Below are 20,833 nucleotides of genomic sequence, written 5' to 3'. Positions count from 1 at the left end.
GCCTTTATAAAATATAGTTTCTTAGATTGTGAAAACCGCAATATAAGAAAGAGGGAAGCACATTCTAGTTTGTTTTCTAGACTATGTACAAAGGAGATTAAGAGAATTTATTTTTATTAAGTTAAGAGTTGATTTAGTAGATAACAACGTCAAAACATCAAACTGAAGGGACGACAGGGTAGACCTTAAGGAGAATCGCGCGCTCCCATTGGCTGAGGGGCGCATCGCTCACGCTTGGCCCCGCCTTTGTCCCCAGGACCAAGTTCGGTTGTCGTCGGGCTGAAGAGGAGTGCGGTTGGAGTGCGAGAGGGTCGCGGCCGCGATGATCTGACAGATGAAATAGCGAAAAAAGAAAGAGCAGGCGGGCGTCCTCCCTCACAAAACAATGTTCCCCAAAGGCAAAGGCACCCCGGTGCCGTCGGACGGACAAGCGCGAGAAAAGTAAGCTCCGAACCGCTTCTTATTGTGTATTTTCTGCCTGGTAAGTTGCTCCCTCTTGCTTTCTGTTGTTCGCTGGACAGGCTAGCAGGAGGCGATTTCCTCCTACCGAGAGCTGAATTGAATGAACCGCCTTGTCTGCTCGCCATTCCTGCTCTGAGCTGTGTTTCTGCCACATTTACCTCACTGCCGTGTTTTTTTAAAATACAACAGCGACCGGTTTAGTTGGGTTTTAGTCGTGGCGGTTGTCTCGTATCGCTGCGGTTCTTCAGTCGAGAGCACAGGGAGGAGAAAACAAAAACAGCGCCGTGCAACACAGTACATTGTTTTCTCTGTTGCGCTCCCTGGATGGGCTCCGTTTTTATTCCCCTCAGTCCCATCAGTACCACCAGGATACTGTACCTGGCTGTTACACAGTGTGCTGCTGCCGTGTTTTTGTGTTTTACATCACGACGTTACATTATACTGTTACTTTACGACTTTCACTTATCATTCCCGCTTGGCTTGGCTTGCTTACACAGTCCCCATTTAATTTTTTGGCATAGACTATTTGGCAGCCATTGTTCAGAGGGCCTGTACCCGACTCTAGTCACTCATTGTGCCTGTAGAAGAAACATTTAATCTGCTTTTTGACATTTTTTCCCCCCCCATTTTGTTATTTATGTAAACCTAACATTGTTTTTTTTTTTTTTTCCTGTGACACAGGTTGGCTCTTTATGTCTATGAGTATTTGTTACACATAGGAGCACAGAAGTCTGCACAGACCTTTTTATCAGAGGTATGCACAATTTTCAGATCAGATTCAACCATAATTTAATGCCTCTCGTCACGTCTAAACACTGAATTTTATGTAACACGTGCTTTTATAAAATGACACCCATTAACATTTATTGAAATTCCCCTCTCCTAGATCCGATGGGAGAAAAACATAACACTTGGAGAACCCCCTGGATTCCTACATTCCTGGTGGTGGTAAGAGATCATTTTCTCCACTCCATGCAGACATGTCCAGGGCTTTTTTTGTGTGGTATCACTTACTTCACAGTCCGTCTTGTCCACAGTGTATTCTGGGACTTGTATTGTGCTGCACCAGAGAGGAGAGAGACGTGTGACCACTCCAGTGAAGCAAAAGCCTTCCATGATTACGTGAGTAGTGCCTACATGGAAACTGTTGCATGCATTGCTCTCTCTTCTGCTAAAGAAGACAAACACTTAGCTATGGAGGCTAAGGAGAGGGGTAATCAGATTTTTTTAAGCTCTCATAGCAAAGCACTCAAACTATGTTTGTCAATATTCAAGTGCTGACAGAACCTGCTGCATTCCCCTTCGGTGTAATATAAGTGATCTATTTCATGTTTTTATTCATCTTATTTTGAAAAATGATTATGATTCACTCTAAAGTTATACTTTTATTATGTCTTGCACACTGTTACAAGATGCTATTGCTTGTGCATTTACCACTGAACCTCTGTGGCTGTATTTAAATGCCGAATGCAGGTCTTTTATTTTTCATTAATTTACGGTGAGACATCTTGGCCTAGTGGTGGGTCAAATCATGTGCCCAACAATGAGCCTAATAGGCTTTCTGGAAATTTATGCTGATGTCAGCGTACCCTGAGTCAGACCTGTCAAGTTCTGCTCCCCTTATCTATGCCAGGCTTAAGAACCCTGACTCAGTGCTTAAGACAAAAAAACCTGCTGTTTGTTCTGCACAGCTTTGGACATTTAATGCACACAGTGATTTGACAGAGATCTCCAGCTGCTCCCCAGTGTGTTGTAGCCCAGGTATATGTCAAAAAAATATTTCAAGAATTTTTTTTTATATTGAGTTTATGAGATGTTGCTCAAGCTGATCGCCCTATTCAGCAGCACTTTACTGCTCTTGTGATACCACTTCCCTATTTGCATGCTATGGATGTTTTGCATCTTCATATTTATGCCATTTTGGATATGTGCTGTATTGTTTCTGGCTTTGAGTCATCTTTCGAAAAAGAAAATCAAAAGACATGGTGATCAAAGACAGTGAAATGCATGCTTGTCGTTGGCTTTTGCTGTCCCCAACCTTGTTTCTCTAAGGTCAGAGACGTGAATCTTGTAGTTTAGAAAATAAGGAAAATACTGTTCAGGTTTCAGAACAGCCTAGAAAATATATTAAAGGTTTAGCATGACTGACATGCAACACAGTTTGTTGGAGCACTTGTAATGTATCAGACAGGAAACGGTTAAAATGGAGATGTTGGTCCTGCTCTTGGCAGATAGTGTTGTCAGGGTAACAGGCCTCCTGATCTGGCAGGTGACCTGGGAGCCAGGAGAGAGGCTACAGCACAGCTCTGCCCTTTAAATAACCACATTCCTTATTATTTTAGCTTTTACAGACAAAGGAGAAGACGCAATTTGTTTGAACCCAGCTTTAATTCATCGGATCGGCTTTATGGTGGTTGATGGTGCATTGTCTTTAAATCTGGTTGCTTCTTTAGGTAGGATGTTTTTTTCTTTGCGATCGATGGATTTTACAATACCTATTTTTCTTTGGAAAAAAAATGCATTTCCAGCTAAAGATTGTGTTCAAATTTCTGATTCACATCTCGTGTGTTAGGTAAAGGTGTAAGAACTTCTTGTAATTTTAATTGCATTAAAATGAAGAAGTACTGTCAGTTCAGTTTTGAAAGAATAAGCAACGCAAAATAAGTGGTTAGATTGCAACCTAATGATTTTCATGACATGGAAAACATTAAGCAAATGAGGAAACTGTAGAGCGTCAGTTCAGGCAGTGTGCTGCTGTGACGAGGAGCTTTGAGAGTTTCTGTGCTGTCGGCTCTCCCTGACATCTTCTGCTTGCTCTTTGCTTTGACGTTGGTTCCACTTGTGTTCATTTGTGAATATTGGGGGTAAGTGGGTGTGTGCATGGACAGTACTAGTCCTTGGACCCCAGCTTTTGTCTAAATGTGGGGGAAGTGAGTGCTGCTCTGTTAGCTGGCAGTGCTCGTAAAGCCCTGCTGTATTCACACTGGGCCTGACGAACGCTCCCCAAGGGGCCTTGTCTCCATGGCGTCAGCGGGTGATTGATGGCTGTCACGGAGCTGAGGGGCAGATTGGAAAAAGGAAAGGGGAGTGGCACTGTGGCATATGCCCAGTATCCACCACCACAGAGGAGCTGAGGGAATATAAAGAGGAGGGGGGGTTGGGGAGGAATAGAGGAGGGAGATGAAAAGTGGAAGGGACCTGCTAGAAGTAACTAGAGAGGAAGCGAGAGCGCATCCAGCCAGTGGGTTTTATGATGTTGATTGATGGTTAAACATTTACAAGCTAAACATAGGCGCTGGTTCCTTTTGAGTGTTGGTTCCAGTGGAAGAAGTGAGGCTGTTAAGAGCACGCCAGGTCAGGAGGTGGTGGCTGGGTGGTCTGTGCTGCAGCCCAACCCCCTTCTTCATTTTTCCTTCATCCACTTTTAAATCGTAATTTTTTTTCTAGTTACTCTTTGCATCTTCTTATACTTTACAGTTACCTCATTGAACTTCTTGGTCACCCCCACCCCCTCCAGCCCTACCCACCATGTGTCCCTCTCTCCCTCTCGCTCTTTGTTGTTATAAAGGCAGCAAAAGCAAATCTGCCGCCACGCTGGCCTTTTGTAACCTCCTTCACTGATTCAGAGACAAAAATGCTTGGCTGGGATTGCTTGTATGCTCTTAAGCACACACATGTACATGCTGAATCATTAAGGGCTGGGGGCGTGGAAGGGGGAGTGTTGGGGTAGTCGATCTTAAAGGAGGTCCCATGGGAAGTTTAAGCAAGGCCCCAGACGAAAGCCTCATAGCCTGGGGCAGGGCTGAGGCATCTGTCCCTTTCCTGTACCAGAGATGAGGCTCAATCAGACCAGAGCATCAGTCTGTTTGGGACAGTCCAGCAAGCACAGCTGTGTGCTTTAGAAGGACATGATAAGGATCTAACATAACATGTCTGGGAAGCCTCTATGCACGCTGCTTCTCAGTCAAGCAAACAGTGTTAGATTGCTGTTGTTTTATGACTTTGTGGTACTTTTTTTTTTTAAACAGCTTTTTTTTTACTTCATTATTTGTTTGTAGACCTCATTCCAGGAAAGAGCTACTTAAGGGTAGAGGAAGACGGCTAGCTTTGCAGTCTGTTTCACTACGAAGGGGCCAGACAGTGTGAATGTGTGAGCGTATACCACTCTGATATGAAACTAGCCATAAACTGTTCATCAGACTTTATCTCCACTAAGATAACAAACAGCTTAACATCTGCTTATGATTACTTTGCACCTATATTTACAAAACAAATTTAGTAGGTCAATCAATTAAATATTGTTTTTGTGGAGAACTTTAATACCTGCAGCAGTGGCAGTTGATTGACTGTTGAATGATGAATATTATTATGAGATTTTGTGACTTTTGATGGTAACAACATCAGCTTTACAAAACTCGTAAAATAATACATACACGCGTTAAGTCTGACACACAGCTTCATTGCTGCACATCTGACGTATTTGTGGTTAACATGGAGCTCTATTACAGGAAGCTTACAACAGACCAAACTAGTTGTTGCTATGATTAAAAAATAATTTTATATATTTTTTTATATACAGATTGCAAGTTGTAGGAACTGAAATGTACTGCTGTAATATATATAAACAGGTTATAGTTGGGGTGCGTAAAAGGTATTAAAAAAATAACAGCTGTAGTGGGTACATGTCCAGGAGCTAGGGCCTTAAACAAGTAATGGCAGACAAAAAAAATCCTCTATGTGCTTCTGTGATGTGAAAATGTTAACTTCAAAAAGTGTTGAATCCTGTGACTGTGACACATCACATGATTTAAAAAAATTATCATATTAAATTACAATTACATTTTTGAAATGTATACACAAGTCATATCTCTAAAAGAAAGCCTAATAATAAGACATAGGGAACTAATCACAGAACTTGCATCTAAGTTTGCTCGTTACACACACAGAGTAAAACAGTAAAATAGTAGTCACAACACGCTTCAGCTAACTGTAATGTGAGGTGCATTTGATGTATGGGTTGGAATAACTTTTACATGTAAAAGTATGACTTAAAAATAAGAAACAATGGAATGGTGATTTAACAGTATATGACAGTGTTTTCTTTTTTACCTGTGTGTGGACTTTCATATAGGCTTGTGGTTTATTCTGCTGTCAGCACTACTGTTTTCAAAGAGATATTTCTCAAACGTTCTATGTCAAAAGTAAGAATGCTTATGCACAACATACCATCCTATAAGATATTAAGATGACAGTTGATCAGTCACAGTGTCCATGGTTCTCCATTTAACAAATATAATGTTCCAAATTTTAACTTCCTCTCCTTCAGAGCAAGTTACAGGTTCTACTATAGCACTGTCCTGTAGCAGCCCTTAAAGCTAGTCAAACGAAGGACTGGCTGGATGACTCCTTTTAAATCGGTAATTGTTTTAAGCAGGGTGCGATCTCAACATCATTCTTGTTTAACTTGCAAAATTACTTGTCTGGGCAATTTAATTCTTGCAGAACAAGTTGTTTAATGTATGCAGATGATGTTGTTGTATTTTCTACGTGCAATACTGGTATTTGGTTGATGTTTAGCATACACTACATGCCAAAGATAGATTTAATAAATATTGTGTACAAATGCATGCATAATTTTTTTTTTTTGGTAGTATGTTGATTCTCAATCTCTGTATACGTGAGATTGACATGGTTTAATACAGTAACACACATTGTTGTGTTGGCTGTGGACACATGAGATGAGACAAAGTGTTTTTTTTAGTGACTATGCACTGTGTACACACAATTTATGGTTTTTAGGTATTTGTTTTGAAAGCATGTGCACACCTGGCTGTACATTTAAGTGGCTTAATGCAGATTATTTATATATTATAGTGTTTGTATGTATTCTGCAACATTTAAACAGTGACACTAGTCAGGATGCACGGTGAAATATGTGTAGTACAGCTAGTTTTACTTAAAACAACATATATTAACAGTGGATTGTTTCTGGAAAAAACACAGATGGGAAGCATGTTTAAGATTCCTGTGCCCTTGGATGTACTACTACACCTCTTTCTATAACAGAATAAGACTTTACTGTCTGTGCCACTGGGGCCTGACAAGACGTGACTTCTGCCTGTGGCCTCACTTCTCTCCTTGCTGAGGTATTTCACAATGGCCCCACAGTGGCAGCCTGAGCAGATATAATTAGGGAAGGTGCAGTCAATACCAGGGAGTGTGCTGGCTATTGACCAGTGCTGTCTGCGGAGCTGTAGGGCTTGGGACAGAGACAAGGAGTGTTTGTGCAGGTACATTTATCCTTATAGTAGCTTGCTTGCGTACGTACATCTTCACTGCATTCCTTTTGGAGGTCGGTCCAGTTGCCATGACTCAACTTCCAGATTCCTTTTGTAGCTATTCTTTGGAAGCTAAACCCCACTGCACTGAAGACATTAGCTCATCTCAGATTGCTTCAGCTACGGGGAAGAAAAACTCAGTCAATTAGGACTGTGTGACCAAAGCAAATGGCACATTAGTGAATTAGGGCTGCGGTTTGAGCAGGAAATCAGCCCAGTGAGCCCCTACTGTGCAGCAGCACTTTGGAGCCACTGACTCAGTGAATCCCTCTGATACTTATCTGATCCACTAGATCCTGGATCAGCAGGGCTCAGAAGCCTCAATGGACCCCATTAGTACCCCTTTCATACTGGAGTCCTACATATGATGCCAGTTAAATGATGTGAAGCCTGGTCACATAATGCATGTCCAAATGCATTTTTACTGTCTTGTTGAAGTTTGTTGTTTTTACTGATATTGCTATTGGTATTGTGAAAAACTAACTTATATTGTGTAGCACAATGAGTGAGAGTTTGTAATAATGCTGTTGGGTATGTTTCTTTTTTGTTCTTAAGAGTGCGGCAGCAGCACCCAGTCCTGTGATGGGAGGGATGCCCCCTGGTGAGGGCATGCCAGGAGGACCCATGCCACCCGGCTTTTTCCAGGTCAGTCAGTGACTCCATTGATACTATCTACTAGGAATAATTACTTACATTTACTGTTTTCACTGCAATCACTGCAACAGTTAATTGGTAATGGTGCACTTGTGCAGACTTAAACTCGATATGTTGAAAAGGTACAAATGATGGAGCTGTGGGTCTAGACATAGGCATCTGCACTGTTTTGTGTCTCTTGTTTTGCTCCACTCTGCTCAGTGAACTTAGTAAACATCATAGACGTTCTGTCTGCCTGTGCCCCTCCTGTGCTGTAAACAGGCAGGCGTGGCCTGGCCATTTTCCCTAATGGAGAAATCGAAAGGTGCAGCACCTACTGTAAATCAATATCTCTTGAGGATAAACTCTTGGCAGGCAACTCTGTGGAACTGCCTCAGAGAGGTGACATAAAATTGCAGTGTTTCACTGCCTCCACTAGGCTAAACTATTCCCTTTTAAACTCACCAGATATTTATGAACAAGATGGCACAAATACATGGGTTGTTATGTGATCATATTAATATCAGCAAATTGGACATTGATATGTGAATGTACACATAGTCATACTTTCCATACCAGAATCAAGAAGGAGGCTCAATTAGACCCCTCACGCTCACGTCAGTTCAGCAACATTAGTGACACAGTGAAAGTGTTAGTGTTGTTATAAAGCTAATTGCACAGAGCTTAATTGATGCTGTTAATTCCGGGAAATTAGCTCTGATAACATGCTGCATGCAGCAGGCTTCTTAATGTCTTGACTGACAGGCAAAAGAGCACACATCCTCTCCATCTCTGTTTTCTCTCATTCAAGGCTAAGTCATTTGCTTTGCTCCTCTTCTCTCTCTCTCTCTCTCTGACTACCTCACTCCCCCTCTCTCTCTCTCCCTCTTACTGTGTTTGGCACATACAAATGAGCATCTTATTTTTATACATGTTTACATTTTTTGCAGCATTCTTTGGTTCTTGCACTCAAACTGTGTTCAGCCCTGCAATAACCCTGCTCATCTCTTTGCCCTTCTTTTTTATCGCTTCTGTTTCTTGCTCCCTATTTCTCTCTTTGCCTCATCCCCCCCTCCTCTATCTTACTCCTTGCCTTTTCATTTTGTGCGATGCCACAGGGTCCTCCTGGTCCTCAGGGCTCTCCTCACCCTCAGCCTCCTCCCCCTAACAGTATGATGGGACCTCACAGTCAGGTAACGCTCCCTCTCCCTCTTTCTCTCTGTTTTTGCTATCTGCAGTCATTTGGGAATGGTTCTCAGTGCTGATGCCTCATGCTTTGGCATTTGTCCCAGCTCAATGCTTGATGCTGCTGTCAATATTCACACAAACATGCTGTTAAGAAATAAAGAATCACGCTACATTTGGAGAGATTTAAATCATTTTATTTATGTCTCATGAAGAAATTCCTTCTCTTACAGGCATTCATGTCACCTCGCTTTGCTGGAGGTCCAAGAGGTCCCCCTATCAGGATGGCCAACCAGGTAGAGCTTATACACACGACAAGGATTAAAAACAAATACCACATATTTAATATATTGAAAACGTAAGTTTTATTGGATCTTTGTTTTATCCTGTTTAGCCACCAGGCGGAGGACCAGGTCCTCATCCCATGCTGCCTAACATGGACCCCACACGACCGCAAGGTGTGAATCAGTGTTGTATTAATTTTAATTAGTTAGTACATCTGCAGTAGAGACATTATTTTCTGCATTCTCTGTTTGTAAAAAATATTTTGTCAATTTATTTCTCCAGGGCATCCCAACCTTGCGTCAATGCAGAGAATGAGCGGCCCTCGAGGCATGGGACCTATGGGGCCTGGCCCTCAGGTAGGCTAGTCTGCTCACATAGGATTTGAATGAATGTTCAAATGATATTTGTCCTGGTGATGGTTTTTAATATGTTGGTTGAAGTGGGCATGTAGCCTTATTTGATCTTAAATTTTGTTCTAAACAAACCAAAGCTACTTACTGAAAATCATCTTGAGTGGATTTGTCTCTTGTTACTAGTTTGAATCCTTAAAATAAATTTTCATAGACAATGTTATGACTCTTTTATTTGTTGTCTTCTCAGAACTTTGGTGGTGGGATGAGGCCTCCACACAACACCATGGGTCCTGGTATGCCAGGAGTAAACATGTGAGCTCCTTTTTAAGTTTGTAAGAATGTACTTCAATTACAAAGTAATTGAACCTATATACAGTGTCTAACTACAGCTTCTTTTGCTCTAGGGGCCCGGGGACTGGTCGGCCATGGCCCAATCCTAACAATGCCAACTCTGTGAGTACTAATGCACACACCCCGGGAAATTCTGGTTCAGATTGCAGCCAGACCTCTTCTTAGAGCGAACGAGGTCTAATGTGTTCCAAGGTTCTAGTCTGGGATGTAATTGTAGTATTATGTGTCACGGTTTCCACAGACAGTTGGACAGACAGCCATAATGGGGTTAGGATGATCAGATGATTGAATGATGACATTTTGAGGTGTAGAAAATGGTTTGCACTCCCATTTCTGGTGTGTAATGTTTGTGTTTTTGGTTTCAGATGCCTTACTCATCACCCTCTCCTGGCGCATATGGGGTGAGAACACATCCTAACTTGTCAGCTCTTTCATACTACACACATTTTAGCATAGGAAACAGTCTTTTAAATTGTTTTCTATATGTGCATTTCTCATAAGTCGTTATTTTTCTCCAAAGGGAGCATCTGGAGGAGGAGGACCTCCGGGAACTCCCATCATGCCCAGCCCTGCAGGTTAGTGCCCCCAATGACTTATGCTGTCAATCACTGACCTTTTCATGCATTTCCCAGTATCAATCATATGTATGGATGTTTTTTTCCAGACTCAAACAACTCTGGTGACAATTTGTACACCATGATCAACACTGGACCTGGCAACCGAAATAGCGTAAGTTCCCTTTTCACTGTCCTTAGTGTCCATCCGTGGAGATATTGTGATTGCCAAGTTATGCAGCTTCTAATAGAAAATGCTTTTGTTGCTCATTAAATAGCCTGCATCTCCCTTTGCACATAACCCACAAGCCCATTTTGTTGTCCTGTGTACGTTTTAATACCACATTTAAATATCAGGGTCAGTCTTGTTAATACAGCAGAGGGGACAAAGGGCAACAGTTAAGTGACTGGGACATGCAGTATGTTGTGTGCTCAGAGGTCATTAAGAAAAGCTTCTATTTTTAACCTAACACCTAATCTCTGTCTGTCAATACCATCCTAATACAGAACCTTTGTGCGACATCTTGGTATAGCTGCTGGAAAAATTAGGACTTCCATTCATACAGTCATATTGCTGGACAAACACATTTTTAGAAAATATTTAATTGTCATTGCTGTGAAGTGCATAGATCTTCTATTGGTTGTGCTGTCAGTCACAAATTTGCACAGTGTTAACTGGTCAAGCAGAGAATACTGAATCGTTTTGGTGCAGAAAATGTTTATTTATGGGATTTCACTTCCTTGTGCATAGATAGAGCTGACCAACATGAAAAACAAGTTTACCAAACATTGGTATGCTTCCCTTCCCACAACACACTTTCACTCCTAAGGTTGCTGTATTCACTCGATACAAAAGAGATTTTTCACGGATGCAAATGCACTTCTTATACTGCTTCCTTTTTTGTGTTTTTTAAAATACTGTTTTACTGTTTTATGGAGCTGAAATAACCAGTGCCATTTTTTCCAATTGTAAGAAGGTCGTGTATTCACAACAGTAGAAATAAGAAAGGTTTACTGGGGGTCTGGGGTCCTGTGTTGTTTTGGTCACTTGCTATTTAGACCTTTTCAGTTATGTATGTGAGCTGTGATAAATGAGTACATGCCCTCTTCTTTCTCTACCAGTTCCCTTTGGGACCTGGCTCTGAAGGACCCCTGGGAGCCATGGCTGGGATGGAACCACATCACATGAATGGGTCACTAGGTAACACCACCCACTACACTGCACCTAATAACACAAAATGGATGTATTTGGATTGCATTCTTATGCATTTGTTAGGTATCCTGTTGTCATGGATGAGATTTCTGGGGTAAAAAAAGTTTCTTATGGTCACAGAATACAAACTCTATGTCATGTTTTCTTCATATTGCTTCATTTTTAGGCTCTGGTGATATGGATGGGATGAACAAGGTAGATATCGTTACAGTTGATTCTATTTAATGCTTATTTCTGGATAAAGTGAAATGTAACACTAACACTGTGCACTCTTTGTTTCCAGAATTCCCCAAACAATTTAAGTGGCATTAGCAATCCTCCTGGGACCCCAAGGGATGACGGGGAGCTGAGTGGAAACTTCCTTCACTCTTTTCAGAGCGAGAACGTAAGTCTCCCTTCTTGCCAGTTCCTCTTCTCAGCTAACAGTACCGTGTCGTTGTCGCAGTACTTTGACGAAGCCTGTGGTAGAGCGCCATCGACCGCACAGTAAAGCCACAGCCACAGTCACAGGGTATTCGTATCACTGACTACACTGCCAAGCTGGGTGCTTGGCCAGTGTTGGTATGGGAAAGTGTGTGTTTTAATCTTCTCTTTTCTGTGCCTCTATAGTACTCTCCAACCATGACGATGAGTGTGTGACCTCCCTCCACCCCACCCATAATTATTTGCCATCTTTCCAAGGATCTGAACTCACTATAGGACACGGCCAAACACATCAGCACCGTATCAGGGACAGGCGCCATTTTGGTTCCACACTAACGCCAGAATGCTGATCTGAGAAAAATCAAAATGGCTGGCAACTACTGCTCCTTGCTCAAAATGAAGGACAATTTCTCCATTTTTCACAACCCCAAGTGTGACAAAACCAGCTACTGAAATGCATCTGACATATTTTATGTTCTTTGCAGAGCCTCTGTATCCCTTTCAGTCTCCTCAAACCCCTCAGCCCTAGAGCGAAGAGAAAAAAATGGTTGAAGTTTACCTCTTGTACTTTTTAATTATTGCTTTGTGGTGCAAGATGTGCAGGAAATGTCTCCGCTTTTGTCACTTAAAACACTGGAGAGTGTGCATATGTATTGTGAGCTTGGAAAGTCTTTGTCTTGTCATTTTACTTGGCGCCATGCATACTGTGTCACAAAAGTCAGGTGACATAGGACTCAGAATTTGCCTTTTACTCTATGGCCACCTTTATGAGTATGTACAGTTCTTCCCAATGCCCACTCTTCTATTTAAAGAGGTTTTTAAGGGGAAAAGATGTGAAAGAATACAGCTTTCATTGTGGTGACCTTTCACAGTATGTAAGTGCTCAGATGGTTCTGACAATGTCAAATTGATCCCGTTTGATCGATTTCAGTCTCTTACTGTTGACGGCAATGCTACTCTGCGCTCTTTGCTGTTCGAGTCAAACAGGCAGCTGTTGCGTTCTGTCACGGGAAACCAGACTTCGGCATAAGAAGCGAGTGCATGAATGCTGAGAATCTGTGTACAACATACTACCTAGTGCTGCTCTTCTCTACGTGGACACCTGCTTTAAAATGTGGTGTATATCTCTTTACCTGCCTGTGCTTAACACTCTGTGCTCTTCATCGTCGTAGCCTTCTGTGTTATTTCCAGTTTGGTTGATTCTGAAATGGCTATGAATGAACTGCCCATTTTAATCTCTCATACATATTGGTTGTTCATACTTCCCTCTTGTATCATTGGTCTCCCCCTTGGCCCTGCACCTCCCTTCTCTTGCTGACCCACACATTTTTTATATTTTGATACAATCTTTGACTACATATATTGCCCCAGTTATTCAGAGTTAGTCAAAGCTTTCTTAACTGATTCTAGTAGGCATCATTATAAACTTAGCAGCAGTCTTGTAAATGTGATGAGAATTTGTTTCATTTTTTTTCCTGTGAACATTACGCATTATACACATCTGTCCTATGTTGCCTTTATTTGCTGATATTTTTTTATTTCAAATTGAGGAAAGATTGCCTGTTAATATAATTTTACAATAACTTATCTGACTGTGTGGGTTGTTTTATTTCCACTGTTACACTGATTTGGAGCACATTATATTGACATGATATTAACACAATACAAATCGCTCAAATCACGAATGAAGAAAATGCCATACAGAATGTTTTGTAATGTCAAAAAAGATCTGTCTTTAGTTTGCTCTCAGTCGTAGCTTCTTCTTCTTTTCCATTTGCCTCTTCTCTCACACCAACTAACTTCGTGTCCTCTTTCACTACATCCATAAATCTTCTCTTTGGTCTTTGTCTAGACCTCCTGCCTGACGGCTCCTACCTCAGCACCTGTTTACCGATATGGTCCCAATCTCTTCTCTGAACTTGTCCAAACCACCTCAGTCTGACCTCTCTGACTTTATCTCCAAAACATCAGACATAGGCTGTCCCTCTGATGAACACATTCCTGATCCTGTTCATCCTCGTCACTCCCAAAGAGAACCTCAACATCTTAAGCTCTGCTACCTCTAGTTCTGCCTCCTGTCTTTTAGGTTGTTCTCAGTCACAGTCAGCAGCTAAAATCAAGTCACGTCTCACTTTTGGCTGTTTTTGCCCCAACAGACTGTAGTTTGCAGCTTCAACAGATCACCCTCCTCTTGGTAATCCCCTCAGGCGAGCCAGAGGGTGCTGTACTTCACAGCTGTCAGGCCAATAAGAGGAAATCCTGGGCCATGAGGGGGGCCTTCGTGGAACAGGAAATGTTCTTCAGGTTCAGCTGAACATGATGAGATAAAGTGGTTTCGACCTGGGCCTCAGGACCACTCTGGTCAGAAACTAGTTAAGTCTGAGAAGTTTTGAGTTTTTTTGGTCATAGTGGGTTTTCCCTCACAGAGACTACATTATTCAGTAAAGCATAGGGGAACTCTTTATAATCACTAGACAATAACACCCGTGGAGAGCGACTACATTACTTTGTGCACTGTTGTCTTTTTACATCCAATTTTCCCTTACCATAAAGATGGGAGGGATCATTTGTAGTACCTGCCCCCCCATACTGTGACTCTGACTCAAAATAAGAAATGTCTATTGCTCTCTCCTTTTGTAGCATAAATAACTTCACATTGCCCTCTGGTGGGCTTTAGTAGAATTTGCTGCTTTGCAGAGAACTCAGGTTGAGACAAGATATCTGTACCCCCTAACAGCAACTGCACATGCTGTACGTCTTTAAAATTTAGGCACGAGCCTTTAACAAAACTGCATGGTTTGTGTGGATCTGACCATGTTCTGGTTCCTGTCTAACAATAGGAAACGAGGCTGAGCTGCTGTTGGCTGGTCTCTACAGGATGTGGCCTAGCTGGGCAGGAGCCAAACCTCCTCTCCAACTTCAGAGCCACACAGTTAATGTTATGAAAGCTGTAGCAACACAAACCTGCTTTGTTCACTACCATGTCCTAGTGGTAGACTTGTAATTGTGAATTATGATCCTGTGGTTTTTATGTTTGATACGTTGCTTGTTTGGTTTCCGTCACAGGATCATTTTTGTGCTTTTAAATGAATCAGTTCTATGTAAATTGCCAAAGTTAAAGCCTATATTAGAAGACCTGCTGCTCTTTTATTGCTTGAGTTACTGACACTCTTACAGCAGAACACATTAAAATGTTCCCAAACACATGAGCAGGTTATTAATTCAATGTTATTGCAGAAAAGAAGCAACAAAGATTAGATGAAAGCCAATTAAACAGATTATAAAAATACTAACAGTTGGAAGTCTTACTATTCTTATCTTTAGGGAAATTAAAATTGTTAAACGCGTGTGCAATATTTTCCATTATCGTAACAGCTATGAGCCATTTGTGGCTTACTTACATAAACTACTCATCGATAAAACATGACAACTGACAGCTGGTTGAATTGATATTAACTGTATAGAAGAATAAAAACGGTTTCGTTAGTTGCGTGTTCTCCAAACATCTTATGTAATCTAAACCAAGATCAGATCAGATGTGCAAAGGTAAAGCAGTTAGGTATTAACTCACATCGGAGTCTGAATGCCACACTGAACAACTCGCACGCGTGTGTGCGCGGTGGATTTGTCGAACTTGCTTAACTGAAATACAGCACAGTTTGTTTACCGTTCATCACATCCGGACCAGACAGCAAACAACAGTCAAGAGTAGTCAACTTGCTGCTGCATTGGCCTGGCAGCCCTGCGACCATTTTCTTCTGATACAACCATGATGCAAAAATGAATTCCTCTGTATGAGTCACGGTGACTCAGAGCGGAGACAATACAAATCTGTCAAACAATGGCTTACACATATTGCTGGTGCTTCTCATTTTAATTATTCGCTGTGAGAGCAATAACTTGAATCAATCTTTTAACTGAACTGTTATATAGCTGCAGTGTTTTTTTTTCTTCATGCCTACTCAGTTACACTGGCTTAAAGTAGAAGGACAGTAAAAAATGCTGATAATGATTAAACAAATGCTAAACACTTTAGGTAGCGTGTATCATTTTGACTTGCTGCAGGTTTGTTTTTTTTTTTTTTTTTCTATATTATGATGCAGGTGCTCCTTAGTTAAACTACAATAAAAAGCACATAGGTTTTAAAGGTTGTTTTACAGAATGCAATTCGTAGATTAAGTAGTTAAGTCATAAATGCTCCTACATAATTCAGAGAAGGTCGACTTTTAAGTCATCTTTTATCAGATTACAGTTATTAGAGGTTTGCACTGTAATCATCATACAAAAATCAACCTCCTGTAGTACTACCTCAGAGCATTCACAGACCACGTTAAACAGTTCAAATTAATACAAAAACAACAACAATACATAACCACAACATCTCCTGTACATTCAATGACACCTCAGGCACGAACTCTGAGTGCAGCATCTCTCTGCGTTTCGCTTCATCTGGCTACAGAGGCCATAAGGTTTAATCTGTAGCAATCAATAAGAAACACGGAGAGGTGTGTCAGCATCAGAGGCGGCTCGTTTTTTGGTGTACAGAAGAGCCTGGAGGCAATATTAGTGCAAGTTTGGAGGAGCTGCAATGATTCTACTCACACAATGCAGGAGATGCCCCAAGAGCAGCTATTGAATTTCATGTGGTGGTATATTACCTGTATTGATGTCTGAATTTAAAAAAACATATCTGAGTATGTGGTACTGTGTTAAATCATTAAAATACTGTATGTTTGTTAAAATGTTAACACCTGCATCCTCTACTGAACACAGAGATCCCCCTCCACATCAGACTGATCACATGGCAAATACAAGCCCCGACTTGGGTGAACGATCTTATTTCATCTTCTCCAGGAAAGAGCGCACCTCTTGTAGATTGTAGCCCCAAGGCCCCGGCCCCCCCTAGGGAACACAGAGTGAGGAACATTAATGGACATGGAACAATTAACATTTTCATTCAGACGCCACTGTAATTCCCAACAAATGACACCAGTGGCGTGTCTCTGCCAAGTAACATGCAGTTCCACATTTCTGGCAGGGCCAACATGGGCCTGGCCCCGTGCCAAGAATTCTAGTTTTGTGTCAGTTTCTCTTTACTGCTCGTCTCCACGCGATATATCGTGAGTAGAGACGGTGTACAGACAGCGTGGAGACACTGAGACGCACTGCTTCTGAACATGCAATTGCATGACAGGAGTGAAAGAATTTTCCCTTTGCCTGAAAACATGTCCATCAGTACCAGATGAACTAAAAGCCCAGCCTTTGTTTGTGTTCTGTTTCAGGGTGCGCAGATCTCACCTTGTAGACAACTTTCCCAGCCCGCAGCACGTAAAGTCTTTCAGGCAGAGCACCGTACTTTATGGCAGTGACATCATCCATTTCATCCACAACCACCGGACACAGGGGCTCCTTCTGAACCAGGATCTGTGCTGCACAGCGCCTGTCCTCCAGGCTCCGGTGCTGGTTAATGTCGTAGTTGTTATTAAAGGCCCAGCCATCTGAGACAGGGGGAAAATAATGTCATTTCACTGGAATGACACGAACTGCAGCAGAGGAGTGGAGTTAAAGTTAAGGAGCTTGTTGCATAAGAGAAATACAGCATCAAGCAAGCGTAACAGCTTAAGTGTAGAGACACAACCCATTGTGTTAAAGGACATTTTTATAGTGAATTTCAACTTTTTGCTTTTTAGTGAATGAACAACAAACTTTTTTTAAAGTTAAAAGTCAATAAAATATAATAGTTTTGACTCGTGGGTGATGAATCATGCTAAAGAAATTCTCCACTGCAGGGTTTTGATGGTGTGAAGTGCTCAAATGATACATGTCAATTACACTGTACAGTAAGGGCGAAGCAGACTTTCAAAACTATCGAGTGTATTTTTGTATGATGTACACTGTACAAATATTTCCCTAAAAGTCTAATACAACACTTTTGCTTTGACTTCCACTGTATAGATTTTGTGGTTACCCTTACATTTCACCTTGATCATGTCTTCATCATGTCTTCACCATGTCTTCACCATGTCTTCACCTGTCACCTTCACTCACCTGTTGAATGAGCCTCTGCGATGTAGACCACGAGAAAGTCGGACTCATCGCTGAAGTCCTTGACGAGTTGCTTGAACTCGTCAAGTTTGTACATGAACGGGGGTCAGGTGCAACTTCCAAAACTCAGCACCAGCGGCCTGTTGCCTGCAGAGAAAAAACCCAGCTTAATCTTTTACCACCAAGTCATGCAACTGGACCAGATCCCCGAGACGTGACTCACCATGACGCACCTTTCATGTATTTGCATATACTTGTTTTCCTTCCGTCCATGGTGACCACAGGTGAGTCTGGAGCGTCTCTTCCCACAAACGCCTCTTGTCCGAGAGCCAGCCACATATGCTTGGACGCGAATTTGACAAACACGAAAGACTTAAATGTCGGACCCCAGTCCTCATATTTAAATCTGGGATTCTGGGTCATGGTGATATTTTCACCCATTCTGAGGATGTGCTTCTTGCTGAGGCTTGGAGAAATAAAATGCATCATCTTTATGACGACGTTGAAGCCTATCAAGTAGCAAAACCTGCACACTGTCGAAAAATAGACCATCAGTTTTTGCAGAAACATGCTTGCTCCTTGGTGCTGAGGCGCTGTCTTCACGGCGCCTCCTGCAGAACTGCCATATGATCGTCGGACGAGTCGGTCGCCGCCCACCCCGCTAATGTTTGATAACAGCTGCCTTCAAGGGCCTCTCTGTGAGCTCGTATTTTCCACATCACCAGCTGAAGATTAAACACGTAGCCACATATCACACAATGCACACACAGAAAGGGTTAGGGTTCCAGTAGAATAAAACAATTAAGTTATTATCTATTTTCATAAAAATAAATCTGGGATATAAAATATTAGTTTGGGATTTTTGTAAAAATGTTATGATACATTTACAAACCTCCACACAAGCTGTTATACCATACATAGGCTACATTTACAGATTACAACAAGACTTAGCAATTTGCAAAATTATCACTAAACAAGAATAAATAAATAACTTTAAAAAAAAATCAGATGTAACTGTGTGGTAAGAGAAAGTAATAAACTAATGTACCTCAGGGATCATTTGGGAATGTTATATCATTTGAACTTAATGTTAAAATAATTTTTTTCATCATCATCATTTGTATTTAAATTTTGAAAAAGACCACAATATAGTAATTATAGGGGAAATATGTGTGGGGAAATATAACAACACTTATTTTCTATTATTCTGCTTTTACATGGGAACTGGATATAAAACGTGTTTTATTATAAAAACACAACTGGTTAGTGTTAAGAAACATATCTACGGGGAAACTGACTCCACATCACGTGTGACCTTTAGCCTCATTTCATGACGCTGTGATGCTAGCTAGCTTAAGCGTTAGCAAACGACAGTTTTCTAAATAATTAAAGTTAACAAACACGGTGCGACATGGGCATCCTACTACAGTCTTATCTGCCATTTACTAAACGTAAGTCTGTTAATTTAACCTTCAGGGTTTTTTTTTCTACCACCACTTTGAACATGTTTAACATAACATCGTGTGTTGGCTGATAGCATTAGCTAGCCGGTGTTAGCCCGGCTAGCTGATGCTAGCTGCTTTGCTGTTGCTACTTATTTTATTATCGTGTCTATTTTGGAGCAGGAAGGAAAACAGTGCACTTTGGGGCTGGGAATTTGGAGACATGCTGTGTGTTTTGTCGGATTGCCACTTGTTATGTAATGAACACAGTCTAACAATCACATGTCCTGTAACATGCTGTCATTGACCTCCCTCACTCCTTTTCAGTTTGTCAACAAGTCACATTTTGACTCAGTAATTTGTAATTTGTTCATATGTGCTACTAGAAAAAAAGAAACAACATGTTTATTTTTAATTGTTCGCTATGTATGAAAAATACACAAAACACGCATTTGTTTCTTAACACAACCCAGTTGCATATAATAGTGTGTTATGGATGATATTTCAAACAGAAGATTCACAAGATGAATGAAGGAGTAAAGGAGGAAGTGCAAATTATTTCTACAATCGTGTATTTAAAAAGAAAAACAGTTGGGGAATGACCACTACTCAAACAATAGCATACATTATTCACTGCTTTATCCTCTTTAAGAAATACATTAAGTCTCTCTCTCTCTCTCTCTCATTAATATTTTACAATACAGTATTATACAGTATTTCCAAATAACACTTTACTAAAATATTCAAACAACAGTAAAAAGAAAATAAAGTAGAAGCAGCTCAGTCTGATTCCCTCATGTTATTGTAAGTAGTGACAAATTGTCCTGCAGGGACACAACATTTCCTACATCCCCCCCGTGTCTATGACCAGGCTGTGTGAACCTCGTCGGTACTTTGTTGACATGTCTCAGTCACATTGCTCAGGTTGCGAGTGTACTGTCCCTTAAGAGAAAGATAACATTTTGCTTTTAGTGAGTGATCTTATGTTTCAGTAATTTATTTGGAGTGTCATAATTTGGTTGACTCTGAATGTTTTGTACTGAGACTGACCCCGTGTCAGAGCACTGTTTGGACTGGTTTGTGAGCGGAGTGTCAGGACAAGCTGTGTGTGGTGACTCTTTTATTTGCTTATCTCTTGGCACTGCAGGACCGTGTAATGGTGGGAGTGAGCCGACGCCAATTTTAGATTGATTGTTTATGGATTTAGTTAGTTGTTTTCCCGTGCACTTGCTGGATGTAGTTAAGACGTTTTCTTACATCAGATTAAAGGCTTTAAGATGAATCATCTTGTTTTTTGAGTTTTGACTTGTTGCAAAGTCAAAAATTCACTGTGCGCATTTTCAGTTGGATGTTGTTTTTCCCACTGGGCAAAAGTTAGATGTGAGCAGATGGTGGGTTTCTCTGCTTGAGCAGCTTTCTTTCATTCTTGTTGACCTGTGGGCAGAATGATGATGAGGAGAGTTAGTGATGCTTTGGTTTGTTACTGTTGTCTGAGTTTGGGTCAGACACCGAGGTCTCCACAGATTAGCACTGTTGCCTAGGCCTGATA

The 20,833-nt window shown here is 41.3% G+C and overlaps 2 protein-coding genes across 3 annotated transcripts; one reads left to right on the top strand and one right to left on the bottom strand.

The window, feature by feature from the left end:
- Positions 1–247: 247 nt before the first annotated feature.
- On the top strand, positions 248–13,384 carry ssbp3b (single stranded DNA binding protein 3b). Of its 2 annotated transcripts, XM_026343160.1 has the most exons (18): positions 248–441; positions 1,144–1,216; positions 1,349–1,410; positions 1,500–1,584; positions 7,356–7,445; positions 8,552–8,626; positions 8,852–8,914; positions 9,013–9,076; positions 9,186–9,259; positions 9,504–9,568; positions 9,661–9,709; positions 9,973–10,008; positions 10,128–10,182; positions 10,272–10,336; positions 11,284–11,362; positions 11,541–11,569; positions 11,658–11,759; positions 11,984–13,384. In XM_026343160.1, the coding sequence occupies exons 1-18, from the start codon at positions 386–388 to the stop codon at positions 12,011–12,013; spliced, it is 1,152 nt and encodes a 383-aa protein (XP_026198945.1). In that variant the 5' UTR covers positions 248–385; the 3' UTR covers positions 12,014–13,384. The 2 variants fall into 2 exon arrangements, with proteins under 2 accessions (XP_026198945.1, XP_026198953.1); XM_026343168.1 differs by lacking the exon at positions 8,552–8,626 and having other exon boundaries at positions 253–441.
- On the bottom strand, positions 13,264–18,469 carry dio1 (iodothyronine deiodinase 1). Its single transcript, XM_026343176.1, has 4 exons — positions 18,076–18,469; positions 17,846–17,989; positions 17,096–17,295; positions 13,264–16,699 (listed from the first exon to the last, which is right to left on the bottom strand). The coding sequence occupies exons 1-4, from the start codon at positions 18,410–18,412 to the stop codon at positions 16,634–16,636; spliced, it is 747 nt and encodes a 248-aa protein (XP_026198961.1). The 5' UTR covers positions 18,413–18,469; the 3' UTR covers positions 13,264–16,633.
- Positions 18,470–20,833: the final 2,364 nt, after the last annotated feature.

The sequence above is a fragment of the Anabas testudineus genome, chromosome 4 (genome assembly GCF_900324465.2).
Source record: "Anabas testudineus chromosome 4, fAnaTes1.2, whole genome shotgun sequence".
Classification (NCBI taxonomy): Eukaryota; Metazoa; Chordata; class Actinopteri; order Anabantiformes; family Anabantidae; genus Anabas; species Anabas testudineus.
The sequence above is the reverse complement of the archived record's forward strand: the minus strand, read 5'-3'. Positions and strand labels throughout refer to the sequence as shown.